This window comes from Erinaceus europaeus, chromosome 8 (genome assembly GCF_950295315.1).
Source record: "Erinaceus europaeus chromosome 8, mEriEur2.1, whole genome shotgun sequence".
In the NCBI taxonomy this organism is placed as follows: Eukaryota; Metazoa; Chordata; class Mammalia; order Eulipotyphla; family Erinaceidae; genus Erinaceus; species Erinaceus europaeus.
Window position 1 is genome coordinate 60,861,090 of NC_080169.1, and position 12,897 is coordinate 60,873,986.

The window sequence follows — 12,897 nt, forward strand, 5'->3', positions numbered from 1 at the left end:
CCATGTTTGTGCCAGTTTCTTTTTTGAAAATACATGTACGATATAGGTTTTTGTTCACCCCACACCCCTGATACTGTGGTCATTTAGTTTAAAACAGAAGGGGGAATTATTGGTATGTTTCATATTGGTTTTCTCCCCTTCCCCCCGACCTCTGAGAAAATTGGTTTGGCCCTTGCTAGTTTCGCACCCCGCTTTCTCCCCGCCCCCTATGCTAAGGACGTCCAGAGTCCCAGCAGCAGCCTGGGAAAGAGAATGATGGGGAAGCACATGGTGTGGTGATTTGCCCGTTCATGAATAAAGATTAAACTGCAGCTTCTCAGTCCAGCCGTGTGTCCCCGAGTCTCTGTCTCTGTCTACTGCTGCGACGCTAGCCCTGCCTGCTGGCACCCCCAAACTTTAACAACACATGGCAACATATGAGCTCTACTGGGTATACCAACACTGGCCTCTAAAGCATTATTTATGATAATGTATGAATGGATAAAAATGTAGCATAAATAAACAGTGGAATACTACTCAACTACTAAAAATATAAAGTTCTTTCATTTCCAACATGGATAAACCTAGATAATGTTGTCTTAAGTGAAATAACCTAGATTAAAAAAGACAAACATCATATTATTTCACTCAAGTTTGATATGTAGAGAAAATAAATAGATGAGCTAATTAAATTGGCATCAAGCTTTTGAAGTATAATAACTACTAGAAGAAAAGCAGGGTGTGTTTGTGTATGTAAATCAGGACAAAGGGTGACTTCTTCCTAAGTTAACACATTTCTAAAGTAAGCTGATCATATTTATGAGTATATAGGTGGTAAAAGAGTAATATATATTTAAAAACTTAAGATTTGTAAACTGTTAAAGAAATCATTGTTGGAGACTTCTGGAGGCAGGGCTATGGAGCAGCAGCAGCTATGTTTCTCTCCTCTCCTCTCCTCTCCTCTCCTCTCCTCTCCTGGGTCAACTAGGAATGCCAAAAGAGGTCATCTGGGACTAAAACAAGACAGGGATAGAACGACCTCAGGAACACACCAAATCACCATTGAGTGTAAATATGTGTGGCTCGTGGACAGAGAGGAGCCTAGAGAGAGATTAAGTGGCTGGTAACAGTCTGACAGTTTACTGATTTAGACACCAACTCCAGTCTGTTTCAACAACAAAAAGACAGCTGAAGGGAGGAGAAGACTCACCAAATGAAACTGTGAGTCTCCTTAACTCACCAAATGAAACTGTGAGTCTCCATTGCTACTGCCCTCAGAATCTTGAGCAGCAGAGGGGAGGCCCTGTGTTGACACTAGGGAACAGAGAACTAACCAGGAAACTCAGGAGAAGTTCTATACCTCAGTTGCCAAGCAGTGGGGTTGTGAGAGACTCTTTGCATAACCACAGGATTATCTGTAGTTCACCCTGCTTTATGTCTTGGTCAGAAGTGAGGGCTTAAGCTAAGAAGCCTACTTATAGTTTAAAAGCCCTCAGGCTCCCATTCCCTACAGGGAAGTAAAATAACAAACATACTTTTAAAGTCACTGTGCTCTTACTCAGGGATTAAAATACTATTGAAACAACAGTCAACTTCCACAACTGGGAACCATTTAAGTACCTTACTTAGATACAAGTTAATCCAGGCAACAATGATCAGTAATTTGAAAAGTTCAGAGAGAGGGACCTCATAACATATTATATAGAATGTTTAAACCAACAAGAAGAAATATTGGAGAAATGACAAGACTACAGGTAAAAGCCCCCAACAGGTTGAAGCACAAAATAATGAGGTCAAAATCCAAACACTAGTTAAGGAAATAATCACAGGAGTGAGTAAAGAGTTTGAAAGAATTGTCATCAGAAATGCAGAAACAACAAATGAGATTCTGGAAGAAAACACTAATTACCTCAAGGTTATTAGAGAGCTGAAAGCTCAAATAACTGAGCTAAGAACGCAATGAGAAGAACAATCTAAAATAGTTTCAGAACAGGGTAACAAAATAGATGAACTCAAGAAAACAGTAGAGGGGAGAGAGAATAGAATAAATGAGGCTAAAGACAGAATTAGCAATATTGAGTACAAATTAGAGACAACTAAAAAAAGAAGTAAGAGATCTCAAAAAGAGAGTAAGAGATACTGAAAACAACAATAGAGACCTAGAGGATGACCTCAAAAATAATATATGCATTTTTGGCTTACCAGAGGAAGAAAGAGAGGGAGGGGAAGAAAGAATTCTTCAGGACATAGAAGCTGAGGACTTCTCTAATCTAGACAACACCAAAGACATAAAGGTTCAAGAATCCCAGGGGGTCCCAAACAGAATTAACCCAGACTTAAAGACACCAAGACACATCTCATTTAGAATTCAAAGGAATACGGATAAAGAAAGGATCCTGAAGGCTTCAAGAGAAAAACAAAGAGTCACCTACAGAGGAAAACCCATAATATTAGCAGCAGACTTCTCCACAAAAACACTACAGGCCAGAAGAGAATGGCAAGATATCTATTGAGTGCTCAATGAGAAAGGCTTTCAACCAAGACTACTGTATCCTGCTAGACTGTCATTCAGACTAGATGGAGGCAGTAAAAACCTTCTCAGACAAGCAACAGTTGAAAGAATCAACTATCACCAAGCCTGCTCTGAAAGAAGTTCTGAAAGGTCTCCAATAAATAGTCATACCCTCATAGATATACCATATATCAGTACACTCTAAAAATCTACAAGAATGGCATTAAAATATCTTCAGTCTTTGATATCAATAAATGTCAATGGCCTGAATTCACCTACTAAAATCCACAGAGTAGGAAGATGGATCAGAAAACACAACTAAACAATATGCTGTCTACAGGAAACCCACCTAAAGCAACAAGACAAACATAGACTCAAAATGAAAGGATGGAAAACTACCATATAAGCTAATGGCCCACAAAAAAGGGCAGGAATAGCTATTTTCATATCTGACACTATAGACTTTAAAATAAATAAAATTAAAGTCAAGATGACTTAACAATTCTTAACATCTATACACCCAATGGGAAGCCACCTAAATACATCAAACATCTACTGAAAGAGCTGCAGCAATATATTAACAGCAACACAGTCATAGTACGGGACTTCAACACCCCATTCACTCAATTTGACAAATTATTCAGGCAAAAAAATCAATAAAGAAATGTGGGTGCTAAGTAAGGAGATAGGTAAACCAGAACTATTGGACATTTTCAGAGTCATTCATCCCAAGAAAGTGGAATACACATTTTACTCAAGTCCACATGGGTCATTCTCAAGGATAGACCATATGTTAGGCAACAAAGACCACATCAGCAAATTCAAGAGAATTGAAATCATCCCAAGCATCTTCTCAGACCACAGAGGAATTAAACTAACACTTGCCAATCAATAAAAGATTAGTAATAGTCCCAAAATGTGGAAGCACAACAGTATACTACTTAACAACGGCTGTGTTAAAGAGGAAATGAAAGAAGAAGTCAAAATGTTTCGAGGGTTCAATGAAGACACAAGCTATCAAAATATTTGGGACACAGCTAAGGAAGTACTGAGAGGGAAGTTCATAGCTATACAAGCACACATTAGGAAACAAGAAAAATCACAAATAAACAGCTTGATTGTACATCTTAAAGATCTAGAAATAGAAGAACAAAGGAACCCTAAAGCAACCAGAAGGACAGAAATCACTAAAGTTAGGGCAGAAATCAATAACATTGAAAATAAGAAAACCATACAAATGATCATTGAAAGTAAATGTTGGTTCTTCAAAAAGAGTGAACAAAATCGACAAACTTTTATCCACACTCACAAAACCAAAATGGGAGAAGACCCAAATAAATTGGATAGTAATTGAAAGAGAAGATATCACAACAGGCACCACAGTTATTTAACATATTATGCTGGACTTTTATGAACAACTTATATGACATCAAGCTAGAGAACCAGGAGGAAATAAACAATTTCCTAGATACCTACAGTCTTCCGAAACTAAATAAAGAGGAAATAGGTAATATGAACAGGCCCATCACAGCTAATGAAATCGAAACAGTTATCAAAAAACCTTCCCCAAAATAAAAGTCCTGGTCCAGAGGGTTTTACAAATGAATTCTACAAAACCTTCATAGAAGAATAATTCCTCTACTTTTAAAAGTCTTCTAGAAGATAGAAGACAATGGAATACTTCCTTCCAGTTTCTATGTAGCTGACATCACTCTGATACCAAAAGCAGACAGGGACACAACCAAAAAGGAAAACTACTGACCAATATCTCTGATGAACATAGATACTAAAATATTGAACAAAATTATAGCCAACTAGATACAGAGGTCTATTAAAAAGATTGTTCATCATAACCAAGTGGGGTTTATCCCAGGGATACAAAGTTGGTTTAAAATATGTATATCAATCAATGTGATCCACCACATCAATAAAAGCAAGACCAAAAACCACATGGTCATATCAATAGATACAGAGAAAGCCTTTGACAAAATACAACAACCCTTTATGATCAAAACACCACAAAAAAATGGGAATAGTTGGAAAATTCCTGAAGGTAGTGGAGTCTCTATGTAGCAAACCTTCAGCCAACATCATAGTCAATGGTGAAACACTGGAAGCATTTCCCCTCAGATCAGGTACTAGACAAGGCTGCCCAATATCACCATTATTATTCAAAATAGTGTTGGAAGTTCTTGCCATAGCAATCAGGCAGGAACAAGGAATTAAAGGCACACATATTGGAAGAGAAGAAGTCACACTCTCCCTATTTGCTGATGACATGATAGTATACATGGAAAAACCTAAAGAATCCAGCAAGAAGCTTTTGGAAATCATCAGGCAACACAGTAAAGTGTCATAGACTACAAAATTAACATTCAAAAGTCAGTGGCATTCCTCTATGCAAACACCAAGTTAGAAGAAGTTGAAATCCAGAAATCAATTCCTTTTACTATACCAACAAAAACAATAAAATATCTAGGAATAAACCTAACCAAAGAATTGAAAGATTTCTATACTGAAAATTATGATTCACTACTCAAGGAAATTCAAAAAGATACAAAGAAGTGGAAAGATATTCCATGTCCATGGGTTGGAAGAAATAACATCAACAAAATCAATATACTACCCAGAGCCATCTACAAATTTAATGCTGTCCCCATCAAGATCCCAATGACATTTTTGAGGATAATAGAACAAATGCTACAAATGTTCATCTGGAACCAGAAAAGACATAGAATTGCCAAAATGATTTTAAGTAAGAAGAAGACTAGAGGCATCACACTCCCAGATCTCAAATTGTATTATAAGGCCATTGTCATCAAAACTGCTTGGTACTGCAACATGAATAGACACACTGACCAGTGGAATAGAATTGAGAGCCTGGAAGTAATCCCCCACACCTATGGAAATCTAATCTTTAACAAAGGTGTCCCGACTATTAAATGGGGAAATCATAGTCTCTTCAACAAATGGTGTTGGAAAAAATGGATTGAAACATATAGAAGAATGAAACTGAACCACTATATTTACCAAGCACAAAAGTAAATTCCATGTGAATCAAGGACTTGAATGTTAGACCAGAAACTATCAAATACTTAGGGGAAAATATTGGCAGGCTCTTTTCTGCATAAATTTTAAAGACATCTTCAATGAAATGAATCCAATTACAAAGAAGACTAAGGAAACATAAACCTATGGGACTACATCAAATTAAAAAGCTTCTTCACAGCAAAAGAAACCACTCCCCAAACCACAATACCCCTCACAGAATGGGAGAAGAGATTTATACACCATACATCAGACACAAGGCTAATAACCAAATATATAAAGGGCTTGCCAAACTCAACAACAAGAAAATAACCCCATTCAAAAATGGGGAGAGGACATGTACAGAATATTCATCACAGAAGAGATCCAAATGGCTGACAAACATGAGGAAATGCTCCAAGTCTTTGATTGTTAGAAAAATACAAATAAAGACAACAATGAGATACCACTTCACTCCTATGAGAATGTCATACATCAGAAAAGGTAACAGCAACAAATGCTAGAGAGGTAGGTTGTGTGGTCAAAGGAACCCTCCTGCACTGCTGGTGGGAATGTCAATTGGTCCAACCTCTGTGGAGAACAGTCCGGAGAACTTTCAGAAGGCTAACTATGGACCTACGATCCTGCAATTCCTCTCCTGGGGATATATCCTAAGAAACCCAACACACCCATCCAAGAAGATCTAAGAACACATATGTTCTTAGCAGCACAATTTGTAATAGTCAAAACCTGGAAGCAACCTGGAGTCCAACAACAGCTGAGTGGCTGAGCAAGTGTGGTTTATTTACACAGTGGAATACAACTCAGCTATTAAACATGGTGACTTCACCCTTTTCAGCTGATCCTGGATGGACCTTGTAAAATTCATGTTCAGTGAAATAAGTCAGAAACAGAAGGATAAATATGGGATGATCTCACTCTCAGGCAGAAGATGAAAAAACAAGATCAGAAGAGAAAACACAAGTAGAACCTGAACTGGAATTGGTGTATTGCACCAAAGTAAAAGGGTGGGTGGGTGGGAGAATACAGGTCCAAAACGTATGACAGAGGGCCTCGTGGGGGTTGTATTGTTATATGGAAAACTGGGAAATATTATGCATGTACAAACTATTTTATTTGCTGTTGAATGGAAAACATTAATTGCACAATAAATAAATAAAAAAAACAGAAAGGAAAACATAAAAAATAAATACCATTACCATTACCATTGTTCAGTTTAAAAGAAAAAAAAAGAAATAATTGTTATTTTAAGTGACCGAATTTTGGGGTAGTTTGTTATGCTGCATTAGCTACCTGATATACATCTAAATGATGCTCATCACTACTTAAATGTTCTGTCTATAAACCTGCTATTTAGTTCTCATAGGAATTAACAATTGCAAAGGTGTATTCATTGGTGAAGTAATTAGGACATTCTTTTATTCCCTCAAGACACAAAACTAAATCGACATAGCATTTCAGTAATAGCACTTGCTTACCTGTATGGAAACACTGCTGTAAGAACCTCCAATAACCCCTGCAATGAGCAATGGAATATTTTCTTGGATGGCATAAGATCCATCAGGACACATATACTCAGCTTCATCCACTTTAGTCAATGATGCCCTGACAAATTCCAGTGATTGTTCTAATGCATAAGTATCCCTTGAGCATGTATCCAAAATGTGAACACCCAGCTTCACTCCTGGTAGTAAGTAATTATCTTTGTTGATTTCATCAATGGCAAACAACATGGCTTCCAGGCGTTGGATTCCTCGGTCTTCATTTATTCGGCCACACTCTTCAGTTCCAGTGCCTTTTTCATTAATAGGAAATAGGCCCCCTAAAACAAGGTCACCTTCTATTTTAATCTCCCTTCTCATAAAGTTATGGTCCCCTAAAGAAAGTAAAAATCCCTTTGAAAACAAAGCTAAAGTAAGAACTTGGAGTCTTGTCAACATTTTCATGAATCCTTTGTCAGTTCTTTCAGGGATACATCAATGAGTGGAATCAATGTTGCCAGCTAATCTTCCTCTCCCATTTCCAAACGGGATCTTTGGCTTGTCCTTCAAATAAGGCAGTAACAGACTAACAGAGCCTGTCACCAAATTCCTAAAGAGATAAAAATTATATGAACAAAAAATGCTTGAGAAATCTGTAGTGATTACATTGATGGTCCTCAATCAGACTTTTGATGGAATAGTGATTCAAATGGCTAATTACTACATTCATACCACATCAACACATCAGGCACTCTCCAACAGGTATTCTCATCCACTCCTTAAAATATACTATGATGTCTATCTTAGTGGTGCAATCTATCTGAGAACTAAAGAGATGAAGTAACTTGATAAAAAGTGGCTTTAGGATTGAGCTAATGTCCAGAAGTCAGCTTTTCTCATGAAAAATCTAGTTTTCTCTCTACTGTGTCATTTACTTTGTATTGACAGGGCACCAATTTCGAAATGTCTTTATCCCCTCTCAGCAACTTTTATAAACTACCTTTTTATTCTACTCCTCCTCTTTCATTTGAAAATAATCAACACAATTGTAACTCTGTCACATCTCTGTATTCCTATCACCACATCTGGGTCCTCCTGGCACAGGTGAGCTCTTTAACAGAATAGTCTTGCAGAAAACTAAGAGGTTTTACATATGTACCAACATCTACATTTATTTTAAACCATCAACCCCCCCCAATAAAATAAAAATAGTAGTTTATGTTAAAACAGAAAAAAAAAGAATTGTCTAGCAAATGGTCTCAGCCCATAGCAATCAAGATTCTTCCCTCCACTGCTCTAATAAGACAGGTCTGAAAGCATCCATTACTAATTTACTAGTTTCTAAATTTAATAAATGCACTGTCATCTTCATTTTACTGGACTTTAATTGAAATATTCAGACTTTTTTTCTAAATCCAGTATCATTTTATTGAGGAAATACTGCCTTATAGGATTGTTGCTGTCACAGGATATATTCCCTCAAGATAAGTATCACTACCTTTCACCCTCACCCAAACTATCATCTTATTCTTACTTATACCTGTTGCAGCTTTCTAGGTTTTTATCCCATAATTCATTTCTGACTACACCTCAAAAAAATTTTTTTTTAAATTGCTGCTAGGGTTATCACGGGGGCTTGGTACTTGCACAACAAATCAATCACACCTGGCAGTTATCCAGCTTTTTTTCAATTGTTAGGACAGAGGAAATTGAGAAGGGAGGGGGAGAGGTAAAGAGAGACACCTGCAACAGCATTACAACTTGTAAAGCTTCCCACCTGTAGGTGGAAACTGGGGGCTTGAACCCTGGTTCTTGTACATGGTGACATGTGTGTCCATTGGATACACCACCACCAGGTATTATTCCTCAAATTTTGTTATTGCAGGGTTTCTCTCCTCTTCTCCAATTCTGAGTAGCTAGTTTTTACTACCATCTAAATACTTTTCTTCTTCTTTTAAAAAATATTTTATTTATTTATTAATGAGAAAGGTAGGAGAGAAAGAACCAGACATCACTGTGGTACATGCGCTGCCAGGGATTAAACTCAGTACCTGAGAGTCTAGTGCCTTAGTCACTGCACCATCTCCTGGTTATTTTTCTCCTAAACGGCTCTCCACACACATATTTTTGATACCTCAAGTTCTACATGTCAGAGACTCTCCTTCCTATTTGATAATAACCTTTGCATCCAAGCACTCAAGTTAGAAATATGCACACTCTATAGCTCCTATTCAACCCTTCTTTCCTCTTCCACCTAACTACTAAATCCTGTAGTCTATTTGACATCTTTCAAATCCATCTCCTCTTTTCAATGCCCACTGCACCAGATTCTTGTTATCATTAATATGACCAAAAAATAAGCAGCTATAGAGCTGCTTCAGGCCCCCTAAACATGTTTTTGTGGATTAGGAGACGATAAATTTCCTCAAGCATGATTGCTAGTGGTCATTTCCTAAAGCTAGACAACTCTTAACAGAACTGTAACTTTAAGAGGCATACAGCAGGATTGGAGCCTAACAAAAGAGCCCTCAGGCCTGGAAAGAGGCAGGACCTTCCTCTACACCTGGGAAACAATGGTGGGTGATTTACATCAGCTGGGCCAGCCTGAGGGCCTGGGAATTGGGGTTTCTTGTTCTTTCTTTCTCTTCCCAATTCCCTAGGGCAATTACTTCTTAATGTTTTCAGGTTGGGGTTGCAAGCTCTAGGTCACCTAGAAGACCTTTAAATTCAAATTGATTTAAATTTAAATTCAAAGTGATTCACTTAAGGGGAGTCCCATCTCCACCCTTCCATTCACTGATAATGAACTTGGAAGGAAGAATACAAAGGAGCTGTAGGTTTAGAAACTCCAATAGGGTTTACAGTCAACAATATTTATACCCCTTTCCCATATTTGGGAGCTACTCTCTTCCCTGATCCAACTTTCTGGTTCTTTTTCCAGCCATGACATCATCTCCCCAGACAATAACTTGGATCCACCTACATATTTCAGGCTCAGGGGAAAACAAGACAAACAAACAAACAAACAAACAAACAAATAAAAAACCTGTATAGCCACAGGCCCTTTGGAATGTATCTCAAATATGCCTACTAGCTATCTACAGAACCGAGACCCCCACCCCCCAACTCTTCATCTGCACTATTCCAGCCTTTAGGTTCATGATTGGTCAACAATTTGTTTGGCTTTATATGTTAACTCTCTTTTCAGCCACCAGGTTCCAGATGCTAGCATGATGCTAGCATGATGCCAACAAGACATCCCTGGACACTACCAGTGTGTCCTGGAGCTCTGATTCCCCAGAACCCTGCCCCACTAGGGAAGAGAGAGGCAGGCTGGGAGTATGGATCTACCTGTCAATGCCCATGTTTAGCGGGGAAGCCATTTCAGAAGCCAGAGCTTCCACCTTCTGCATCCCACAATGATCTTGGGTCCATACTCCCAGAGGGATTAAGAATAGGAAAGCTATCGAGGGAAGTGGTAGGATACAGAGTTCTGGTGGTGGGAATTGTGTGGAGTAGTACACCTCTTAACATATGGTTTTGTCAGTGTTTTCTTTTTATAAAGAAAAGAAAAGAAAAGAAATGGATACTTGCAAGAAAGAATTTAAAGTTCTTCTGGGTGACCTGGAACTTACAACCCCAACCTGAAAACTGTGAGAGGTAATCGCCCTAGGGAATTGGAAGGTCTTACTTGGTTTGCAAGACTGCTTGTAGCAGAGTCCTGGAAAATTTTTTAAAGGGTTAAGAAAAGACAGGAAAATGGGAGAAAACTTTGCCTGGAAATTGCCAGACCCATATTATACAATGTCTTGTTTTTATTATTAATAATAATGTTTGTACATGTGGTAATATATGTTAGTGATTTAAGTAATTCTTAATATATTTAGCATAGATTATATTGGTACATAACATGAAATTAAAAAAAAAAGAGGCATACAGCCATCATCAGTGCTGGGGTTTGCACAAGGGACTATACCTTAAGACATTTACATTAATTAAATTTTGAAGCATGTCCACTAGAACATACAAATCTTTTAGGAATTAGGCAAAACCCTGTCATTTAACATCATGCTTGTGATCTGATTTATCTCCTCCCAGTCTGTACTGATTTCTCTATCCCTTTAGGTCAAAGAGGTGTCAGCTCTTTAGGAAAACATGAAATGGTACTTCATTTGAGAACTTTAAATCCTAAAAAAAATAGCTTCCAGGAGTTAGAAGAAAAAACAGTGCTCAGGAACAGCAGAATGGAGATAAGAACTGCTGTGTTATTTACATATATATATATATTATATTATGTTACATTATATTTTTTCTCTTTATATTAGCAGTGTCCTTTAAAACCAAGCTTTTCACATACTTTTTCTCCCTCCCTCTTATATAGAGTAAATTATGGGTTGTCTTCTCAAGACAACTGAGTTTTCTGGGCTTTGTCTTAGTTGGTTATATAGGTAAGAACTTTGGCAACTACAGCAGCAATCATCACAATGCTCAGTATTAGTTCACAGACTCTCCAGGAGATCTACCATGGGGGAACAGAAAGTACAATAATTACAATATTTAAAAAAGTTGATACTGTAGAATTTTTTTATTTTATATTAATTTCTTGTCTCTCTTTGATCTTTCCATGCAATTCCCTTTGAAGCAAAGCTGCCATGGAAGGCAAAAGACACTGTGATCATTATCACTAATGATAAGGAAAAATTACTTTATAAAAATAATTGTTTTATGTGCCTAATAAAAGAGAATAGTTAATTTTAAAAAAGGTTATCAACATAGCCTTGCCACATAGCTATTATAATGTAGATATCTCTAGAATTTGAAGGAAATTTGACTACACAATGAGAGAAGATGACCTTATAGTTTATGAAAACCTTATTTCTTAAAATGCTCTTAGTCAAAGAAGATTTCAAATGAATCTTTATATTATAATAAATGTAAAATTATGTATTAGTCTACCTGTTTCACAAATAAAGGCTATGTTTTATTTATAATTACATATTCAGAGCTTTGCATAGTATCTGCAATCCAGAAGACAGTCAACAAATGTTTCTTGAAGGAATATTGGCATTCGTAACAATTATGTTTGCCAATGATAATATACTATTTTATTTGTAACATAGAAAAAAGAAAAAGGGAGTCAGTGAAACTGATTGTCTTATTTTATTACCTACCTAATCATCCTGAGTGCTCTCATCCTATTATATATTCTTTGATGATAGACTTGTGGATACATAGAACTCAAAGAATGCTGTATGTGCAGGAGGAATTGCTGCCTTTGTATTTTGAAACTGGAGCTGATGTGGGTGTCTCTATGAAATCAAGAGAGATGTGACTGCTATATGTACAGAAGTTGACCTACATTTCTTCATTATGTGTGTTTGGTCAGCAGAAGGTTTAAATACAAATATGTGTATTATCTTACATATGAAAATTGCTATTAAATACTTATCTCACATATATATGAGTTCTTGAAAACAAGCTGTTTGACAATAATGTCATGTAGGGTATTTTTCCTTCAAGCTCTCTAACAGGGCATTTTTAAATAGCATTCAATGTTACTTAGAGAATTACAAATTGAAAATCAATTAGAGTAATGTTGAAATCCAGTCTTAATATTTTCTTATTTACCTTTTTAAGAGAATTTATAATGATGAAGACTTGTAGGGCATGCCAAATTTTAAGGTACTTAACATTATTTAAAATGAAGCCCTAAAAAGCTAAAAGAAGAAGTTGAAATTTAATTTAGAAAAATAGACAAACATACTTAATTCAGAGCAACTGTTTATCTGTGTACAACAGCTTATCAGACTGTGGGAAAGGGCACTGTGCAACCCTTCTTCCCAGGTTTCTTTTACTTTAAATCATCCCGAAGCACAT

General features: G+C 36.9%; 1 protein-coding gene across 2 annotated transcripts in view; it reads right to left on the reverse strand.

Moving 5' to 3' along the window:
• Positions 1–12,897, reverse strand: part of GRM3 (glutamate metabotropic receptor 3) — a 375,599-nt gene that overhangs the window by 156,541 nt on the left and 206,161 nt on the right. Inside the window, exon 2 of one of the 2 annotated variants that reach the window (XM_060196311.1) lies at positions 7,018–7,630. The exons of the other annotated variant lie outside the window; for it this stretch is intronic. Coding sequence (XP_060052294.1) covers positions 7,018–7,485 — 468 coding nt within the window. The 5' untranslated portion in view covers positions 7,486–7,630. The remainder of the gene's footprint in view (positions 1–7,017; positions 7,631–12,897) is intronic. 2 annotated transcript variants of the gene reach the window in all.